General features: G+C 37.5%; 1 protein-coding gene across 9 annotated transcripts in view; it reads right to left on the reverse strand.

Moving 5' to 3' along the window:
- Positions 1 to 22,827, reverse strand: part of ARHGEF9 (Cdc42 guanine nucleotide exchange factor 9) — a 202,132-nt gene that overhangs the window by 47,111 nt on the left and 132,194 nt on the right. For all 9 annotated transcript variants that reach the window (XM_045470629.1, XM_045470631.1, XM_045470624.1 and 6 more), the window contains one exon: positions 4,070 to 4,302. In XM_045470629.1, the coding sequence (XP_045326585.1) occupies positions 4,070 to 4,302 (233 nt within the window). The remainder of the gene's footprint in view (positions 1 to 4,069; positions 4,303 to 22,827) is intronic.

Raw genomic sequence — 22,827 nt, forward strand, 5'->3', positions numbered from 1 at the left:
GCAGGGAAGGTAATTCTAACTGCTAAGGCAGACATTATGCAGCACCTCCTCTTAGCTGGCCTCCATGTGTCCTCTGAACACCTACCGGACCATAGTCTTCAAATGCTACTTCATTTTATTACCTCCAGTGACCAGATAGTCACTACACCTCCTAATCAGTTTATTCTGCCTCAAGACAACTTTGTTAAAACAACAACAACAACAACAACAACAACAACAAACCCTTATTCTGAGCCTTAATAAATGTTAGCTATTATCAGTTTTTCTTCTGGGTCCTACTGCTGACTTATATTGAACTCATGGCTGACTAATGCTTCCTAAGTCTTTTAAAATATGCTGTCTTGGGGCACCTGGGTGGATTAGTTGGTTAAGCATCCAATCTTACTGACCAACCAAAGTCATGATCTTGCAATTCATGAGTTCAAGCCCCATGTCTGGCTCTGTACTGACAGCTCAGAGCCTGGAGCCTGCTTCAGATTCTGTGTCTCCCTCTCTCTCTGCCCCTCCACGTCCCCCTCTCTCTCAAGAATAAATAAACATTAAAAAAAATTTTAATATGCTATATATAAGCTGAATCTCTCTAGGTCTGTCCTTGAACTCTACATCTCCCTCTTACTTTCTTAGACCCAATTATAAAACCTTACATTTGTTCCTGTTATATTTCATCCTTTTACAGTTACTTGCTCCAGCCTATGGGCAATCTATTGGACTCTGTATGACTATTAAAATTTCTCCCTGGAAAGACTACCTGAGCTTACCATTTGGAAACAGAATAGGGTGATAACAGAAAGGGCAGCTGCAGTGTAGAAGATGCTGACATAAATAAGTACCCCTGTACTTTGGGCCCATTTAATGTCTCCCATGCTATTCCTCCTTCTGGTTTGAGGCATCAGGAAAATGACTTAAGCCACTTTTGGGGAGGTAAAACATAAAGCTTTATGTCCAATATGGTATCCTATAGCCACATTTATTTAAAATTAAATATAATCAAATATTAGTACTTCAGTTGAACCACCTACATTTCTCAGTACTCAATAGCCATGCATGGCCAGTGGCTACTACATTGGACAGAACAGGTATAAAACATTTACATTATTGTAGAAAGTTCCATTGGACAGCAGTGGTATGAGAATGCCTATTACCTCTGACTCCATGTACTACCTAGCCATGGATTCATTACTGTCACTCTGCCATACTGTCAGTCAACCTTTGCCATATTTAGGTGGCTGTCTTTCTTACAATGGTTAGAGGGGGATATGTCCCCATTTTTAACCTGCTCCACTAGCTTTAGGAGTGGGTGAGAAAAGAAGTGAATAGTTGTGGTCTTGCCTGAACCCTTCTCAGAGCCCCCAGGCCTTCAGAAAAGGTCTGGGCCCAGCTCCTTGATAAGATCTACTGAACCAAGATTGTCTTGTTCCAGATATGTCAGCTAACCTCCCTGTTATATACAGTCTTCCTTCCTGTCAGCTTAAGGAAGGTTGGATGGCTGAGTGGGGACACATCACCCTTCTGAAAGCAAAGGCAGTATTATTATCTACTTATTACTATCCATCCATCGAATCTTATCCCTTAGAGGCCACTCTGACTGCCTGAATTTCAGACCTCCTTATCTGAATACTTATCTGACTAAGCCTTCAAGCTGGAAGCAGCCTCTAATTCATTTCAAATCCAAGCTACTCTGACATGCATTGCAGGAGCTGTCATCTCAATACAGCCTCCTGATATCTGCCAAAAGAGGTGGCCCCTGGCCTGGGGAGTAATGCTGGGCCCAACAGATCACTCTGAAGGAGGACATTGATTCATGTGCCCTGCCAATGCCTGAGCCACTCTATCAGCACTCTGGAACCCAGTACATAGAAAAAGAGGGGGCCAGGGACCCAGAGGGAAAGACGGCCTTGAGACAGGAGTTCTTGTCACAAGGTGAAGGAGCACAGAGATAGCAAGTCCCTTGCAGATATCCTATCTTATTAGACCCCACTAAACCAAATAAGGGCCTGTGGTTGCTTTGGCTTAATAAACTTACATAGCTTTTGGCTATGCTTTGAAAATGTCTTTCTGGGGCTCTTAAAAACAATTATGCAACATATAATTTATCTATTAATATCATCAGTCCACAAGTATGATTTTTAGAACCTCCTGCTCTATTCCATGAAATAGATACTCAGGAGCAGGTGAGAGATGAGCTGTAATATAAAAACATTTGAGAAACACTCTTTGAATATCCCGGTTGCTCCTCTGAGATTTAAGTACAATAGTGATTGCTTCTGGTCACTTAGCACCATGAAGTATAACTGTGGAGGTCATTTAGGCTCATGACATCATGGGCTGGTAGAACTGCAAGAGACCTTCCAGACTGGCTAGTTCAATGGTTTATAAACCTTCTTGGGCATGAAAATTATCTGGAGGGCTCTTTACAAAGCTAAGTTTTGAGACCACTGTCCACACTTTGTGTCCCTGCCTTGCCACACATATTTGTTCTCTGGGCCTCAGTCCTTCCAGCCATAAAATGAGAAAATCTGACTAGAAGACATTCCTTTAAGGGCCTTTACATTTCAGGTGCCATACATATTTTCCATTTTTATTTTTTAAATGTACTAATTTTAGTGGGAGTTCTTCAGTGTCCTATTAGCTCTCACAAGAAACTGTATCCTTAGAAAACGTGGGACTCCATTCTGGCAATGGTCTGTGGTAAGCATTTTAAAATAACATTTAGCCCTTCCAAATTTCATGTCTAATGATGATGCCCACCAATCCCCAGGTAATAAACAGACTTAGGGAGGAGGGAACAGAGTCCTCTTTTGTGAGGTCCTTCACAACCTGCCTCCCTCATAGACAACACAGCATGGCAGGCAGAGCTACACTGGTGGTATTCACACACAAAGGGAGAGTCTAGTGCTACCACATTTATATTCGAGTTTGAAATTTGTCCAAGGCTCCAGAGCTATTGATGCGCATGACCCATGATTTGCTAAACAAACAACATCAGCTTAAGAATGAACCAAGGGATTGCCTTTGAGATTAACATAAACAAAACCAACTAGCCAATATCCGTGGCTTTATGCAACTACGTCTGGAGTCAGCTCCAAGGAAACCAGGCAATGGAGCCAAATGAAAGTAGGAAGTAGAAAAGTAGAAAGTGGGTCTACTGAGAATTAGAAAGCTAAGGGAAATTGGACAAAGGTCATTTTTCTTCTTGGAGGGTTCAGTCAGGAAGAGAGCTGAATTAATAAGTCTAAGGTCAGGGATTTAATACTAATTAAAGGCAGGTTATAACAAGGCTGAGGGCTTTAGCTCATAAAGTAAAGCATGTGAGGGTGGGAGGTGGTTCACTCATTGTTGGAGATGACTCTCAGTATATACCTTATTGGTAGGTTCATTTGCTGGTAGGTCATTTCCAGTCAGAGAGAGAGAGATAAGCTTTTTGGTCATTTTGGGGTTGGTTTTCTTGCAAATACTGAAAAATTGTAAACAAAAAAACAAAACAAAAAAAGACAAAACAAAAACAAATACTTCAGGAGAAGACTCAAGTTTATATTCCCCCAGTCATGCTCTGGGTCTAAGGGGAAGGTACAGTTTGGATGATGCAGAAGAGGGTGGAAAGGACTAAAGATTACCAGGGATATAGCCACGCAGAAGAAATCTAAGGTGAGAACAAGTTATGTAGGCTGTTATTAGGATATTGAATCTATCAAACAAAGTGGAATAAATAGTTGAGCAATCATTCCATCTGGATTGATTCACTTGGCTAAACTCAGGACTAAGGATCCAGTTGAGCTCCCTGAAGGCAGGGTCTAAGTTATGTAGTAATGATGATGCATACTGTTTGTGTGTGTGTGTGTGTGTGTGTGTGTGTGTGTATACTGTTTTACAGCTTTATAAGAAACTCTCATAAGTGTTCCCTTGCTTTACACACACAATAACCCTTTGAGGTAAGCAAAAAAAAAAATCATCATTCCATTGTGCAGATAAGCTAACAGAAACTCAGAAATGGCTAAAAGACATATATTCTTAATAAAGACCAACATGTAGACAAGGATCTCCCTAACTCCTGCTTCCCTCTATCCTTTACCTATGGTCCTGGGCGGTATACTTGAGGAGCTCAGCCAGTTGTAAGGGATACTTGCAGATCTTCTGCACTGGAGTCAAAAGGAATCCATCAATAGCAATGTCGATCATCTGCTGCAAGAGGCGACAAGCCTCAAAGAAGTGCTGGTAGCGGCTGTCCTTCATCAGTTTGGAGAGTTCCATGCAGGCGTCCAGGTGGTTGTTACAGTACTCAGAGTATATCCAGAATCCATCTTGCTATGAGCACAGGAAAAATGGAGAGGAAGAAAAGGGTACTGAGAATTACAAAGAAGTTTTGGAGAAATGAAAAAAAAAAAAAAAACAGATCCTGTCCTTATATAGAATATTAAAATAACAATATCAATCTTTCCTAAATTGATTCAAAATTTAATAATAGAAATAAAGGAATTATTTGGGAAGTAGACAAACTGTAAACATTTGTATAGAGAAAATAAGTAGGAATAGTATGAAATTCTATAAAAGAAGGGTATTGATGGGGCACTGGTCATGACAAAAGTGAAAATACTATGGCAATAAAATTATGGCACTGGATTGTTTATTTTTTCAAGTTTCTACTTTAATTCCAGATAGTTCTCATAGAGTGTTATATTAGTTTCAGGTGTACAGTATAGTGATTCAACAATTCCATACATCACCCAGTGTTCATCACAACAAGTACACTTCTTAACCCCCATCGTCTATTTAACCTATCCACCTACCCACCTCCCCTCTAGTAACCATCAATTTGTTCTCTGCAGGTAAGAGTCTGATTCGAGGTTTGTTTCTCTTTTTTTCCTGTTGCTCATTTGTTTGTTTTTTTATTAAATTTCACATATGAGTGAAATCATATTGTATTTTTCTTTCTCCTAGATTTTATATCCTTTAGCTTGATCGATGTCTCTGCAAATGGCAAGCTTTCATTTTTCATGGGTGAATAATATTCTAGTGTGTGTGTGTGTGTGTGTGTGTGTGTGTGTGTGTCTATGGTATATATATACACCCCATATATTCCTCATCCATTCATCTGTTGATGGACACTTGAGCTGCTTCCATATATTGGCTATTGTAAATAATGCTGTTGTAAATGTAAGGGTGCATATATCCCTTTGAATTAGTGTTTTTGGAATTTTGGGGTAAATATCCAGTACTGTGATACTGGATCATAGGGTAGTTAATTTTAACTTTTTCGAGACCCTCCATACTTTTCCACAGTGGCTGCACCAGTCTGCATTCCCACCAACAGTGCAAGAGGGTTTCTTTTTCTCTACATTCTCACCAACACCTGTTGTTTCTTGTGTTTTTTATTTTTTATTTTAGTCATTCTGATAGGGGTGAGGTGGTAACTCATTGTAGTTTTGATTTGAATTTCCCTGATAAGTGATGTTGAGCATCTTCTCATGTGTCTGTTGGCCATCTGGATGTCTTCTTTGAAGAAATATCTGTTCATGTATTCTGCAGAGTTTTTAATTGGATTGTTTGTTTGTTTGTTTGGATGTTGAGTTGTATCAGTTCTTTATATGTTTTGGATACTAACCCTCTATCAGATATGTCATTTGCAAGTATCTTCTCCCTTTTAGGAGATAGGCTTTTAATTTTGTTGAATGTTTCCTTTGCTGTGCAAAAGTTTTATTTTGATGTAGTCCCAATAGTTTATTTTTGCTTTTGATTCCCTTGCCTCAGGAGATATATATCTAGAAAACTGTTGCTCTGACTGATGTCAGAGACATTACTGCCTGTGCTCTGTTCTAGGATTTTTTTATGGTTTCATGTCTCACATTTAGGTCTTTAATCCATTTTTTAATATTATTTATTTTTAATAGAGAGAGAGAGAGAGTGAAAGTGGGGAAGGGGAAGAGGGAGAAAAGGAGAGAGAGAGAGAGAGAGAGAGAGAGAGCATGCGTGAGAGAGAGAACCTTAAGCAGGCTCCACCCTCAGCATGGAGCCTGACACAGGGCTTGATCTCCCAACTGTGAGATTACCTGAAACCAAATCAAGAGTTGGACACTTAACCAACTCAGCCAACCAGGTGCCCCAGTCTTATTCTTTTGAATGTAGTTGACCAATTTTCCCAACACCATTTGTTGAAGAGACTGTGTTTTTCCCATTGGATATTCTTTCTTATTTTGTCCAAGGTTAATTGGCCATATACTTATGGGCTTACTTCTGGGTTTTCTATTCTGTTCCATTGATCTATTTTTCTATTTTTGTTCTAGTACCATACTGTTTTTATTATTATAGCTTTGTAATATAACTTGAAGTCTGGAATTGTAAAAACTCCAGCTTCACTTTTCTTTTTCAAAATTGCTCTGGCTATTTGAGGTTTTTTTTTTGTGTGTGGTTCCATATAAATTTCAGGATTTTTTTGTACTAGTTGTGTGAAAAATGCTCTTGGTATTTTGATAGGGATTGCATTAAATGTGTATATTGCTTTGGGTAGTACAGACATTTTAATAATATTCATTCTTCCAATCCATGAGCACAGAATGTCTTTCCATTTCTTTGTGTCATCTTCAACTTCTATCATCAATGTTTATAGTTTTCAGAGTATAGGTCTTTCACCTCTTTGATTAGGTTTATTCCTCGGTATTTTATTTTTGGTGCAATTATAAATGGGATTGCTTTCTTAATTTCTCTGCCTCTTCATTATTAGTGTACAGAAATGCAACAGATTTCTGCACATTGATTTTGCATAGTGCAACTTCAATGAATTTATAAGTTCTACAAGGTTTTTGGTGGAGCCTTTCAAGTTTTTTTTATATATAGTGTCTTATGCAAATAGTGAACGTTTTATTTCTTTACCTATTCAGATGCATTTTTTTTCTTTGTGTTGTCTAACTGCTGTGGCTAGTACTTCTAGTACATGTTAAATTAAAAAGGTGAGTATGGACATCTTGTTTTTCTTCAGTGACTATGTGGTAAGCTGTGGGTTTTCAAATATGGCTTTTATTATGTTGAAGTATGTTCCCTCTAAACGTACTTTTCTGAAGGCTTTTATCATAAATGGATGTTGTGCTTTGTCAAATGTTTTCTCTGCATCTACTGAAACGATCATATAGTTTTTGTCCTTTGTCTTATTGACGTGATGCATCACCCTGATTGATTGGTGGATATAGAACCATCCTTGCATCCTAGGAATAAATTCCACTTGATTGTGGTAAATGATTTTTTAATATTTTTCTGGATTTGGTTTGGTAATATTTTGTTGAGTATTTTTGCATGTATGTTCATCAGGGATATTGGCCTGTAGTTTGTGTTCTCTTTCTCTCTCTCTCTCTCTCTCTCCCCCTCCCTTTTGTCATCTTTATCTTGCTTTGGTGTAAGGGTGATACCAGCCTCATAGAATGAATTTAGAAGTTTTCCTTATTCTTCTATTTCTTGGAATGCTTTAAGAAGAATATGTATTAACTCTTCTTTAAATATTTGGTAGAATTCTCCTGTGAAGCCTGAACTTTTTGTTTGGGAGTTTTTTGATGCAATCTCCTTCCCAGTAATTAGTATGTTCAAATGTTCTATTTTTTCCTGTTTCAGATTTGGTATGATAGATGTTCCTAGGAACTTATCCATTTCTTCTACATTGTCTAATCTGCTGGCGTGCCATTTTTCATAACATTTTCTTACAATCATTTGTATTTCTGTGGTGTTTTTTTTTTGTTATTTTTCCTCTTTATTTATGATTATGTTTGATTCCTCTCTCTCTCTCTCTCTCTCTCTCTCTCTCTCTTTCTCTCTCGATGAGTCTAGCTAAAGGTTTATCAATTTTGTTGATATTTTCAGAACCAGTTTCTGGTTTCACTTACTTATTTAGTTAATTTTTTAGTTTCTATATCATTTATTTCTGCTCCCATCTTTATTATTTCCTTACTAATGCTGTTTTGGGGGTTTGTTTATTGTTCCTTGTCTAACTATAAAGGAAATTTTCAACTTTTAATGCTTGTGAGCCCTGCTCCTGGGTTCCCATGGAAGCTCTACTTGTATCAAGGTAAGAAGAACTTCACAAAACTTCAAAGCATAGGTTCTGTTTCTGCCCAGAGCACACCTTATACATCTGCTTTGTAGTAAGTAACCAAAAGGAAACATTTAAAACTAAATATAAGAGTAAAATCTCCCTAAATTCCATTCCCATAGTTCTAAAGCCTGCAACCTTGCACATACTAAAACCATAAGATAAAGTTTATAATTTTCTGAAATATCCTCCATCATGATGATATGTAACTCTTGATGTAACAAAAACATATATAACCCTGTATGAAACATTACTTTTCTCTGGAACACTCTCTTCCTTGTGAAGATTGTGTATCCAGTGCAGCTGTACTCACTTGGTCTTGGATAAAACTCTCTTCCTTTTTTTTCTCCCTCTTTATTTTAGAAATTCCAAAGGATTTTTTTCTTCCAAGTTTTTATATAAATTCCAGTTAGTTAACATACAGTTTAATACTAGTTTCACATATAGGATTTAGTAATTCATCATTTACATACAACACCTAGTTCTCATCACAATTACCCTCCTTAAATACCCATCACCTGTTTAGCCCTACCTTCCCCCCACCCTGCCCCCATCCCCTCCAGCACTCTCATTTTTTCTCTATAGCTAAGAGTCCATTGTATGGTCTGCCTCTCTCTCTTTTCTCATGTTCATCTGACTTGTTTCTTAACTTCCACATATGACTGAAATCATTTAGTGTTTGTCTTTCTCTGACAGACCTTGTCATATAGCATAACACTTTCTAACTCCATCCACCTTATTGCAAATAGTAAGATTTTATTCTTCTTTTAATTTATATTTTAGTTAATATATAGTGCAATATTAGTTTCAGAAGTAGAATTCAGTGATTCATCACTTATATAGAACACCAAGTGCTAATCACAGCAAGTGTCCTTCTTAATATCCATCACCCATCTAGCCCATCTCCCACTCACCTCCCTCCATCAACCCTCAGTTTGTTCTCTATTGTTGAGTCTCTTATGGTTTCTTTCACTTTCTTCTCTTCCCCCCCTTCCCATATGTCCATCTGTTTTGTTTCTTAAATTGCACATATGGGTGAAAACATATAGTTGTCTTTCTCTAATTGACTTACTGTGCTTAGCATAATACATTCTACCTTCATCCACATTGTTACAAATGGCAAGATTTCATTATTTTTGATGGCTGAGTAATATTCCATTGTGTACATATACTGCACCTTCTTTATCCATTCATCAGTCAATAGACATTTGGGCTCTCTCCAGACTTAGGTTACTATAGATAATGCTGCTATAAACATTGGAGTGCATGTACCCCTTTGAATCAGTATTTTTGTATCATTTGAGTAAATACCTAATAGTGAAATTCCTAGATGATAGGGTATTTGTATTTTTAGTTTTTTGAGCAACCTCCATAGTGTTCTCCAGAGTGGCTGCACAGTTTGCAATCCCACAAGCAGTGAAAGAGTTCCCTTTTCTCTGAATCCTTCTCAACACTCCTTGTTTCTTCTGTTCTTAATTTTAGCTATTCAGAAAGGTGCAAGATGGTATCTCATTGTGGTTTTGATTTGTATTTCTCTGATGATGAGTGATGTTGAGCATCTTTTCATGTGTCTGTTAGACATCTGGATGTCTTCTTTGGAAAAGTTTTTATTCATGTCTTCTGCCTACTTCTTAACTAGGTTGCTTGGTTTTTGGGTGTGGAGTTTGATAAGTTCTTTATAGGTTTTGGATACTAACCCTTTAACATATATGTCGTTTGCAAATATATTTTCCCATTCCATAGGCTGCCCTTTAGTTTTGTTGATTGCTTCCTACACTTTGCAGAAGCTTATTATCTTGATGAAGTTCCAATAATTCATGTTTGCTTTCATTTTGCTTACCTTCAGCGACCTGTCTAGTAATAAGTTGCTATAGCTGAGGTCAAAGAGTTTGGAGCCTATGCTCTCCTCTAGGATTTTGATGAGTTCCTGTCTCACGTTTAGGTCCTTCATGCATTTTGAATTTATTTTTGTTTATGGTGTAAGAAAGCCATTGTTTCTTGTTGATATTCTGCTTAGAAAATCGTTTCTGTTGGGGCGCCTGGGTGGCTCAGTCGGTTGAGCGTCCGACTTCGCCTCAGGTCATGATCTCGCGGTCGGTGAGTTCGAGCCCCACGTCAGGCTCTGTGTTGACAGCTCAGAGCCTGGAGCCTCATTTGGAGTCTGGGTCTCCCTCTCTCTCTGCCCCTCCCCTGCTCATGCTCTGTCTCTCTCTCTCTGTCAAAAATAAATAAACATTAAAACAAATTAAAAAAAAGAAAATCGTTTCTGTTGATTTTCCATTGCTATAAGTGGGGTATGAAAGTTCCCCACTACTGTGGTATTGTTATCAATGGGTTTTCTTCTACTAGTCCACAAATCGATTTGCTGGGTGTTCCAAGTGATCTGACCTCAATAACCGCTGTCTTAGAAGGACCAGAAAAGCTTAGGGTCCCCCTATGTCTCCATCATCTTTACTCCTCTCATGGTTTCATTCTTTTTTTAAGTGAAATTAATTGTCAAATTGGTTTCCATGCAACCCCCAGTGCTCATCCCAAAAGGTGCCCTCCTAAATACCCATCACCCACCCTCTCCTCCCTCCCACCCCCCATCTACCCTCAGTTTGTTCTCAGTTTTTAAGAGTCTCTTATATTTTGACTTTCTCCCCCTATAACCTCTTTTTATTTCTTCCCTTCCCCCATGGACTTCTGTTAAGTTTCTCAGGATCCACATAAGAGTGAAAATATATGATACCTGTCTTTCTCTGTATGACTTATTTCACTTAGCAGAACACTCTCCAGTTCCATCCACGTTGCTACAAAGGGCCATATTTCATTCTTTCTCATTACCATGTAGTATTCCACTGTGTATATAAACCACAATTTCTTTATCCATTTGTCAGTTGATGGACAATAAGGCTTTATCCATAATTTGGCTATTGTTGAGAGTGCTGCTATAAACATTGGGGTACAAGTGCACCTATGCATCAGTACTCCTGTATCCCTTGGGTAAATTCCTAGAAGTGCTATTGCTGGGTCATAGGGTAGGTCTATTTTTAATTTTTTGAGGAACCTCCACACTGTTTTCCAGAGTGGCTGCACCACTTTGCATTCCCACCAACAGTGCAAGAGGGTTCCCGTTTCTCCACATCCTCTCTAGCATCTATACTCTCCTGATTTATTCATTTTAGCCACTCTGATTGGCGTGAGGTGATATCAGAGTGTGGTTTTGATTTGTATTTCCCTGATGAGGAGCTACATTGAGCATCTTTTCATGTGCCTGTTGGCCATCCGGATGTCTTCTTTAGAGAAATGTCTATTCATGTTGTCTGCCCATTTCTTCTCTGGATTATTGCTTTTCAGGTGTGAAGTTTGATGAGCTCTTTATAGATTTTGGATACTAGCCCTTTGTCCAATATATCATTTGCAAATATCTTTTCCCATTCCGTTGGTTGCCTTTTAGTTTTGTTGATTATTTCCTTTGCTGTGCAGAAGCTTTTTATCTTCATGAGGTCCCAATAGTTCATTTTTGCTTTTAATTCCCTTGCCTTTTGGGATGTGTCAACTAAGAAATTGCTGTGGCTGAGGTCAGAGAGGTTTTTTTCCGGCTTTCCCCTCTAGGGTTTTGATGGTTTCCTGTCTCACATTCAGGTTCTTTATCCATTTTGAGTTTCATTTTGTGAATGGTGTCAGAAAGTGGTCGAGTTTCATCCTTCTGCATATTGCTGTCCAGTTGTCCCAGCACCATTTGTGAAAGACACTGTCTTTTTTCCACTGGATATTCTTTCCTGCTTTGTCAACGATTAGTTGGCCATACTTTTGTGGGTCTAGTTCTGGGGTTTCTATTCTATTCCATTGGTCTCTGTGTCTGTTTTTGTGCCAATACCATGCTGTCTTGATGATGACAGCTTTGTAGTAGAGGCTAAAGTCTGGGATTGTGATGCCTCCTGCTTTGGTCTTCTTCAAAATTACTTTGGCATGCGGGGCCTTTTGTGGATCCACACAAATTTTAGGATTGCTTGTTCTAGCTTCGAGAAGAATGCTGGTGCAATTTTGATTGGGATTGCATTGAATGTGTAGATAGCTTTGGGTAGTATTGACATTTTGACAATATTTATTCTTCCAACCCATGAGCATGGAATGTTTTTCCATTTCTTTATATCTTCTTCAATTTCCTTCATAAGCTTTCTATAGTTTTCAGCATACAGATCTTGTGCATCTTTGGTTAGATTTATTCCTAGGTATTTTATGCTTCTTGGTGCAATTGTGAATGGGATCAGTTTCTTTATTTGACTTTCTGTTGCTTCATTATTAGTGTAGAAGAATGCAACTGATTTCTGTACATTGATTTTGTATACTGCAACTTTGGTGAATTCATGTATCAGTTCTAGAAGACTTTTGGTGGAGTCTATCGGATTTTCCATGTATAATATCATGTCCTCTGCAAAAAGTGAAAGCTTGACTTCATCTTTGACAATTTTGATGCCTTTGATTTCCTTTTGTTGTCTGCTCATGCTAGCACTTCAAACACTATGTTAAACAACAGCGGTGAGAGTGGGCATCCCTGTCGTGTTCCTGATCTCAGCGAAAACGCTCTCAGTTTTTCCCCTTGAGGATGATGTTAGCTGTGGGCTTTTCATAAGTAGCTTTTATGATGTTTAAGTATGTTCCTTCAATCCTGACTTTCTTGACGGTTTTTATTAAGAAAGGATGCTGAATTTTGTCAAATGCTTTTTCTGCATCGATTGACAGGATCATATGGTTCTTCTCTTTTTTGTTGTTAATGTGATGTATCATATTGATTGATTTGCGAATGTTGAACCAGCCCTGCATCCCAGGAATGAATCCCACTTGATCATGGTGAATAATTCTTTTTATATTCTGTTGAATTTGATTTGCTAGTATCTTATTGAGAATTTTTGCATCCCTATTCATCAGGGATATTGGCCTGTAGTTCTCTTTTTTTACTGGGTCTCTGTCTGGTTTAGGAATCAAAGTAATACTGGCTTCATAGAATGGGTCTGGAAGTTTTCCTTCCCTTTCTATTTTTTGGGATTCTTGAGAAGGATAGGTATTATCTCTGGTTTAAACGTCTGGTAGAACTCCCCTGGGAAGCCATCTGGTACTGGACTCTTACTTGTTGGGAGATTTTTGATAACCAATTCAATTTCTTCGCTGGTTATGGGTCTGTTCAAGCTTTCTATTTTCTCCTGTTTGAGTTTTGGAAGTGTGTGGGTGTTTAAGAATTTGTCCATTTCTTCCAGGTTGTCCAGTTTGTTGGCATATAGTTTTTCATAGTATTACCTGATAATTGCTTGTATTTCTGAGGGACTGGTTGTAATAATTCCATTTTCATTCATGATTTTATCTATTTGGGTCATCTCTCTTGTCTTTTTGAGAAGCCTGGGTAGAAGTTTATCAATTTTATTTTTTCAAAAAACCAACTCTTGGTTTCATTGATCTGCTCTACAGTTTTTAGATTCTATATTGTTTATTTCTGCTCTGATCTTTATTATTTCTCTTCTTGTACTGGGTTTGGCGTGTCTTTGCTCTTCTGCTTCTATTTCCATTAGGTGTGCTGTTAGATTTTATATTTGGGATTTTTCTTGTTTCTTGAGATAGGCCTGGATTGCAATGTATTTTCCTCTCAGGACTGCCTTCGCTGCATTCCAAAGCGTTTGGATAGTTGTCTTTTCATTTTTGTTTGTTTCCATATATTTCTTAATTTCTTCTCTAATTGCCTGGTTGACGCATTCATTCTTTAGTAGAGATTTCTTTAATCTCCATGCTTTTGGAGGTTTTCCAGACATTTTCCTATGGTTGATTTCAAGCTTCACAGCATTGTGGTCTGAAAGTATGCATGGTATAACCTCAATTCTTGTATACTTATGAAGGGCTGTTTTGTGACCCAGTATGTGATCTATCTTGGAGAATGTTCCATGTGCACTTGAGCAGAAAGTATATTCTGTTGCTTTGGGATGCAGAGTTCTAAATATATCTGTCAAGTACTTCTGATCCAATGTATCATTCAGGGCCCTTGTTTCTTTATTGACCATGTGTCTAGATGATCTATCCATTTCTTTAAGTGGGGTGTTAAAGTCCCCTGCAATTACCACATTCTTATTAATAACGTTGCTTATGTTTGTGATTAATTGTTTTATATATTTGGGGGCTCCCATATTTGGCACATAGACATTTATAATTGTTAGCTCTTCCTGATGGATAGACCCTGTAATTATTATATAATGCCCTTCTTCATCTCTTGTTACAGCCTTCAATTTAAAGTCTAGTTTGTCTGATACAAGTATGGCCACTCCACAGCTTTCTTTTGACTTCCACTAGCATGATAGTTCTCCATCCCCTCACTTTCAATTTGAAGGTGTCCTCAGGTCTATTATGAGTCTCTTGTAGACAGCAAATAGATGGGTCTTGTGTTTTTTTTAATCCATTATGATACCCTATGTGTTTTGATTGGAGCATTTAGTCCATTTACATTCAGTGTTATTGTAGAAAGATATGGGTTTAGAGTCATTGTGATGTCTGTAGGTTTCACGCTTGTAGTGATGTCTCTGTTACTTTGTCTCACAGGATTCCCTTTAGGATCTCTTTTAGGGCTAATTTAGTGGTGATGAATTCCTTAAGTTTTTGTTTCTTTGGGAAGACCTTTATCTCCCCTTCTATTCTAAATGACAGACTTGCTGGATAAAGGATTCTTGGCTGCATATGTTTTTCTGTTCATCACATTGAAGATTTCCTGCCAGATTTTCTGGCCTGCCAAGTTTCAGCAGATAGATCCGTCACGAGCCTTATCGGTATCCCTTTATATATAGAGAATGTTTATCCCTAGCTGCTTTCAAATTTTCTCTTTATCCTTGTCTTTTGCCAGTTTCACTATGGTATATTGTGCAGAAGATCAACTCACCTTACGTCTGAAGGGAGTTCTCTTTGTCTTTTGGATTTCAATGCCTTTTTCCTTCCCCAGATCAGGGAAGTTCTCAGCTATGATTTCTTCAATATACCTTTAGCACCTTTCCCTCTCTCTTCCTCCTCTGGAATCCCAATTATGCGTACATTATTGCGTTTACTTATATCACTTAGTTCTCTAATTCTTCCGTCATACTCCTGGATTTTTTTATCTGTCTTTTTCTCAGCTTCCTCTTTTTCCATAATTTTATCTTGTAATTCACCTATTCTCTCCTCTGCCTCTTCAATCCGAGCTGTGGTCGCCTCCATTTTATTTTGCAGTTCATTTATAGCATTTTTTAGGTCCTCCTGACTGTTTCTGAGTTCCTTGATCTCTGTAGTAATAGATTCTCTGCTGTTCGCTATACTTTTTTCAAGCCCAGCGATTAATTTTATGACTATTATTTTAAGTTCCTTTTCTGTTACATTGCTTAAATCGTTTTTGATCACTTCGTTAGCTGTCGCTACTTTCTGGAGTGTCTTTTGAGGAGAATTCTTCCATTTCGTCATTTTGGATAGTCCCTGGAGTGGCGTGTAACTGTAGGGCTCCTCCCTTGTGCTGTCTGGAGTATCTTGCGTTGGTGGGTGGGGCTGCAGTCAGACCTGATGTCTACCCCCAGCTTACTGCTGGAGCCACAGTCAGACTGGTGTGTACCTTATCTCCTCCTCTCCCAGGGGCAGGACTCACTGTGGAGTGGTGTGGCCCCTGTCTGGGCTACTTGCACACTGCCAGGCTTGTGGTGCTGCTTCAATGGGATCTGGCATATTAGCTGGGGTGGATCCACAAGGTGCACAGGGCAGGAGGGGCAGACTCAGCTTGCTTTGCCTTCAGTAGTCTGCTTCTGGAGGGGCCCTATGGCACTGGGAGTGAGGCAAACCTGTGAGGCATGGATCCACAGAAGCACAGTGTTGGGTGTTTGTGTGGTGCAAGAAAGTTCCATGACGGGATCTGGTTCCCTTTGGTAATTTGGCTGGGAAATGGGTGAGGGAGATGGCGCTGGTGAGTGCCTTTGTTCCCCGCCAAGCTGAGCTCTGTCCTCTGGGGGTCAACAACTCTCCCTTCTGTTGTCCTCTAGCCCTCCCGTTCTCAGAGCAGAGCTGTTGACTTATTCCAGATGTTAAGTCCTGCTGGCTGTCAGAACTCACGAAGTCGGGCCCCTCAGCTTTTGCAAGCCAACTCGGGAGCTCTGCCTTGTGGGGTGGGCTGGCTGCCCCTCCACCACCCTGGCTCCCTCTGCCAGTCCGTGTAGCGTGCACCACCTCTCCGCCCTTCCTACCCTAGTCTGTGGGCCTTGCGTTTACGATTGGCTCCAGAGAGTCCATTCTGCTAGTCTTCTGGCGGTTTTCTGGGTTATTTAGGCAGATGTGGGTGGAATCTAAGTGGTCAGCAGGATGTGGTGAGCCCAGCGTCCTCCTACACTGCCGTCTTCCTTCAGTCTAGTCGGTTTCATTCTTCTATACGGCTGTGTAATACTCCATTGTTTGTGCGTGTGTGTGTGCATGTGTGTGTATCATTTTTATTTATCCATTCATCAGTTGATGGGCATTTGAACAGTTTCTATTATTTGGCTATTGTTGCTAATGCAGCTATAAACTTTGGGTTGCATGTATCCCTTTGAATTAGTAATATTTTATCCTTTGCATAAATACCTTGTACAATTTCTGGATGAGGTAATTTATTTTTAACATTTTGAGGAATCTCCATACTGTTTCCCTGGAAAACCGCACCATCTGCATTCCTACCAACAGTGTAAGAGGGTTCTTTCTCTGCATCCTTGCCAACATCTATTATTTCCTGTGATTATTATAGTCATTCTGATATGTGTGAGGTGATATCTCATTGTACCTTTGATTTGGATTTCCCTGATAATAAGTGATGTTGAACATTTTTTCATGTGTCTATTCACCATATGTATGACTTCTTTGGAAAAATGTCTATTCATGTGTTCTGCTCATTTTTTAACTGGATAATTTGTTTGTCAGGTGTTGAGTTTAATAAATCTTTTATATTTTGGATACTAACCCTTTATCAGATATGTCATATGCAAATATCTTCTCCCATTTCTTTTAGTTTTGTTTAGCTTGCCTTTTAGTTTTGTTGATTATTTCCCTTCCTGTGCAGAAGATGTTAATCTTGATTATGTAACAACAGTTTCCCTTGCTATTGTTTCCCTTGTCTCAGGAGACATATCTAGTATGAAGTTATGGCTCGGGTCAAAGAGGTTACTTATTGCCTATGTTCTCCTCTAGGATTTTTTCTTTGACATTTCTAACAGTCTCAATTTATTAGCCCCCAACATTTGATTGCCAATATCTAAGTACCTCTGTCTACTCACTTTAGCTTTTATGAAGCTTTTGTTTAAGCAAGCAACCAATAATATTTGTTATACTCCTCCTGTGCTTTTATGCATGGTTTGTTATATATATAAATATATATGTATAAATATGTATATATGTATATATATTTATATTTATTTATATATTTGTGTGTGTGTGTATATATATTTATATTTATATATTTATATTTCAGGGGTGAAATTTAGTGATTCATCACTTGTATATAACAGCCAGTGCTCATCCCAATGAGTGCCTTCTTTAATGCCCATCACCAATTTAGCCCAACTCTACCCCCTATGCAACACCCCTCCAGGAACCCTCAGGTTTTTCTCTGTATTTAGGAGTCTCTTAATGCATTGTTTGCCTCCCTCTCTGTATTTATCTTATTTGTCCTTTCCTTTCCCTATGCTCACCTGTTGTGTTTCTTAAATTCCTCATATGAGTGAAATCATACGATATTTGTCTTTATCTAACTGACTTATTTTGCTTAGCATAATACATTCTAGTTCCATCCATGTCATTGCAAATGGAAAGATTTCATTATTTTTGATTGCTGAGTAATATTCCTCTCTCTCTCTCTCTCTCTCTCTCTCTCTCTCTCTGTGTGTGTATACCACATCTTTCCCATTCACCAGTTGATGGACACTTGGACTCTTTACATAATTTGGTTATTGTTGGTAGTTTTGCTATAAACATTGGGGTGCATGTACCCCTTTGAATCATCATTTTTGTTTCCTTTGGATAAATACCTAGTAAGGCAATTGCTGAATTATACGGTAGCTCTATTTTTAATTTTTTTAACCCCCACACTGTTTCCCAGAAGTGGCTGCACCAGTTTCCATTCCCACAAACAGTGCAAAATGTTTCCAGTTTTTTTGCATCCTCTCCAACATCAGTTGTTTCCTGAGTTGTTAATTTTAGCCATTCTGACAGGTGTGAGGTGGTATCTCACTGTGGTTTTGATTTGTATTTCCCTGATGATGAGTGATGCTGAGCATCTTATCATGTGTCTGTTAGCCATCTGGACACTTTGGAAAAGTGTCTGTTCATACATTTTGCCCATTTCATCACTAGATTATTTGTTTTTGGGGTGTTGAATTTGATAAGTTCTTTATAGATTTTGGATACTAAAATATATATTAGTATCAAAATGTCATCTGATATGTCATTTGCAAGTATCTTCTCCTATTCTTTCAGTTGCCTTTTAGTTTTGTTGACTGTTTCCTTTGCTGTGCAGATTTTTATATTGATGAGTTCTCAATACTTTCTTTTTGCTTTTGTTTGTCTTTCCTCCAGAGACATATCTAGTAAGAAGTTGCTGCAGCCACAGTGAAAGAGGTTGCTGCTTGTGTTGTCCTCTAGGATTTTGATGTTTTCCTGTCTCACATTTAGGTTTTTCATCCATTTTGAATTTATATTTGTGTATGGTGTAAGAAGGTGGCCCAGTTTCATTCTTTTTCAAACTGCTGTCCAGTTGTCCAAACACCATTTGCTGAAGAAACTGTCTTTTCTCCATTGGATATTTTCCCCTGCTTTGTTGAGGATTAATTGACCATACAGCTGTGGGTCCACTTCTGGCTTTTCTATTCTCCATTGATCTATGTGTCTTTTTTTTTTTTTTTTTTTTTTTTTGCCAGTACAATACTGTTTTGATGACTACAGCTTTGTAACATACCTTGAAGTTCAAAATTGTGATGCCTATGGCTTTGCTTTTGTTTTTTCAGAATTGCATTGCTGTTCGGGGTCTTTTGTGGTTCCATGCAAAATTTTGGATCGTTTGTTCTAGCTCCGTGAAGAATGCTGTTGGCACTTTGGTAGGGATTCCATAAAAATTGTAGATTGCTTTGTGTACTATAGACATTTTTACAATATTTGTTCATTCATGAGCATGGAATGGTTTTCCATTTCTTTGTCTCACCACCACTTTTTTCCATCAGTGTTTCACAGTTTTTGGAGTAAATATCTCTGACCTCTTTGGTTAGGTTTATTCCTAGGTATCTTAAGGTTTTGGTGAAATTGTAAATGGGGTTGATTCCTTGATTTCTCTTTCTGCTGCTTTGTTATTTGAGTATAGAAATGCAACAGATTTATGTACATTGATTTTGTATCCTGTGACTTAGCTAAATTCATATATCAGTTCTCACAAAATTTTTGTGGAGTCCTTTGGATTTTCTACATAGAGTATCGTGTTGTCTGAAAACAGTGAAGATTTGGTTTCTGTCTTGCCATTTGGATGCCTTTCATTTGCTTTTGTTATCTGATTACTGAGGCTAGAATGTCCAGTACTATAAATAACAGTGGTCAAAGTGGACATTGCAGTCTTGTTCCCAATTGTAGAGGAAAAGTTCTCAGTTTTTCCACAATGAGGATCATATTAGCTGTGGGTCTTTTGCATATGGCCTTTATGATGTTGAGGTATCTTCCCTCTATCCCTACTTAGTTGAGGGTTTTTATCAAGGATGGATGTTGTACTTTGTCAAATGTTTTATCTGCATCTATTGAGAGGGTCATGTGGTTATTATCTCATCTTTCATGCATATTGATTGGTTTTCAAATATTGAACCACACTTGCAAGCCAGGAATAAATCCCAGTTGATTATGGTGAATGATTCTTTAAATGTACTGTTGGATTCAATTTGTTAGTATCTCGTTGAAAATTTTTGCATCCATGTTCATCAGGGATATTGGCCTGTAGTTCTCTTTATTAGTGGGGTTTTGCTTTGGGAATCAAGGTAATGCTGGCCTTGCAGAATGAGTTTTTAAGTTTTCCTTCCATTTCTACTCTTTTGAACAGTTTCAGAATAGGTACTAACTCTTCTTTACAACTTTGGTAGTGGAGGGGGATCCAACATGGTGGGGTAGAATTCTCCTGTGAAGCCATCTGGCTCTGTACTTTTGCTTTTTGGAAAATTTTTTATTACTGATTCCTTTTCTTTGCTGGTTATCTGGTCAAGTTTTCTATTTCTTCTTGTTTCAGTTTTGGCAGTTTACATTTCTAGGAATTTATCTATTTCTTACAGGTTGCCCATTTGTTAGTATATAATTTTTCATAAAATTATAATTGTCTATATTTCTGTGGTGTTGGTTGTGATCTCTTCTCTTATTTGTAATTTTATCGATTTGGCTCCTTTCTCTTTTCTTTTTGATAAGTCTGGTGATGGGTTTATCACTTTTATTATTTTTTTTCAAAGAACCAGCACCTGGTTTCATTGATCTGTTCTGGTTTTTTGTTTGTTTGTTTGTATGTCATTTTTTATGCCTTAATCTGTATTATTTCCTTTTTGCTTGCTTTAGGCTTTGTTATTTTTCTAGATGCTTTAGGTATAAGGCTAGGTTGTGTATTTGAAATTTTTCTTGCTTCTTGAAGTAGGCCTGCATTGCTATACACTCCCCTCTGATGACCACTTTTCCTGCATCCCAAGGTTTTGGGCCATAGTGTTTTCATTTTCATTTGTTTCCATGTATTTTTGTATTTCTTCTTAAATTTCCTGACTCATTCATTCTTTAGTATGGTGTTCTTTAACCTTCATGTATTTGTGGTCTCTCCAATTTTTTTCTTTTGGTTGAGTTCAAGTTTCATATCTTTTTGGTCAGAAAACATGTATGATATAATCTCAATCTTTTTGTATTTCTTAAGGCCTGATTTGTAACCTAGTATGTGATATAGTTGGACAATGTCCTCTGTGTACTTGATAAATATGTGTATTCTGCTGCTTTTAGGATGGAATGTTCTAAATATATCTGTTAAATTAATCTGGTCCTGCGTGTCATTCAAAGCCACTCTTTTCTTATTGATTTTCTGGTTGAATGAAGAGTTTCAGAATATTTAAATGGGATATTAAAGTACCCTACTATTATTGCATTAGTATCAATTAGTTCCTTTATGTTCATTATTAAGTTCATTATGTATTTGAGTGCTCCATGTTGGGTGCATATGTATTTGCAATTCTTATATCTTCTTGGTAGGGTGTCTCCATTAGGATTATATATTATCTTTCTTTGTCTCTTTTATAGATTTTTTTGAAATCTATTTTGTCCAATATAGGTATTGCTACTCTGGTTTTTTTTTTTAAATCCATTTGCCTGATAAATGTTTCTTCATACCCTCACTTTCAATCTGCAGATCTTCAGGTCTGAAATGAGTCTCTTGTAGGCAGCATATAGATGCATCTTTTTTTTATCACTTCTGTGACCCCATCTTTAGATTGGAGCATTTAGTCCCTTTACATTCAAAGTAATTATTCATAGATATGCATTTATTGCCATTTTGCTACTTGTTTTATGGTTGTTTTTGTAGCTTCTCTCTCATCCTTTCTTCTCTTTCTCTCTTTCATAATTTTCTAGTTTTCTTTAGTGATATATTTGGATTCCTTACTCTATTATTTGCATATCTATTACCAATTTTTTATTTGTAGTTGCCATTTAGCTTATATATAACATCTGCATATAGAAATCTATATTAAGCAGAGGGTTGCTTAATTTTGGACGCATTATTTACTACTCTCCCCTTACCATTTCAGATATTTTGTATTATATTTTATTACCTTTTATTTTGTGCTTCTCTTAGTTAATTTTTTAGATATATATATACTTTTTTTTTCTTTTGTGCTTCCTGTTTTTTATACTCTTAGTTTTGGTTTGTGGTTTCCACTCACAAAATCCTCCTTAATATTTCTTGTAGGGCTGGTTTAATGAACATGAGTTCTTTTAACTTTTGTTTGTCTGAGAAACTTTATCCTTCCTTCAGTTATGAATTATAGCCTTGCTGGATAAAATATTCTTGACTGATAATTGTTTTCTTTCAGCATTTTCAATATTTTGACCATGTCCATCTGGTCTGGAGGATTTCTGAAAAACTCTTCTGACAGCCTTATGAGTTTTCCTTTGCATGTAGCTGTCTTCTTTTCTCTTGCAGCATTTAAAATCCTTTCTTTATAACTGTTTTTACCGTTTTAATTACTATGTGTCTTGGTGTAGATCTCCTTAGGTTAAATTTGTTGAAAGAATTTCAGTGCCTCCTGAATCTGGATCTCTCTTTCCTTCCCTAGATTCAGGAATTTTTCAGCTATTATTTCTTCAAATATTTTTTCTTCCCCCTTTCACTCTTTTCTTCTGAGAGCTCTATAATACAAATATCAGTTCATTTCATGGAGTCACTGAGTTCTCTGTTTTCATTATCCAATATTTGTTTGTCTCTCACCTGTTCAGGGCAAGCAATGTAGTTTAAAAAAAACAAAAACAAGCAAATCAGTATATTGAAAGTATGATATACCATGATTAAGAGGGGTTGATCCCAACCCAATACACTACATTAAAGGAATAAATGAAAAATCATATATTCACTTAGGTAGATATATAATAATCATTTAGAAAAACACATATATGATAAAAGCTACCAGAAAATTAGAAAAGAAAGAAATATCCCCAATATCATAAGGTCAACCATGAAAACCTAAAGCTAATATCATTCTCAATGTTGAATT

Source organism: Leopardus geoffroyi, chromosome X, assembly GCF_018350155.1.
Source record: "Leopardus geoffroyi isolate Oge1 chromosome X, O.geoffroyi_Oge1_pat1.0, whole genome shotgun sequence".
Lineage (NCBI taxonomy): Eukaryota > Metazoa > Chordata > Mammalia > Carnivora > Felidae > Leopardus > Leopardus geoffroyi.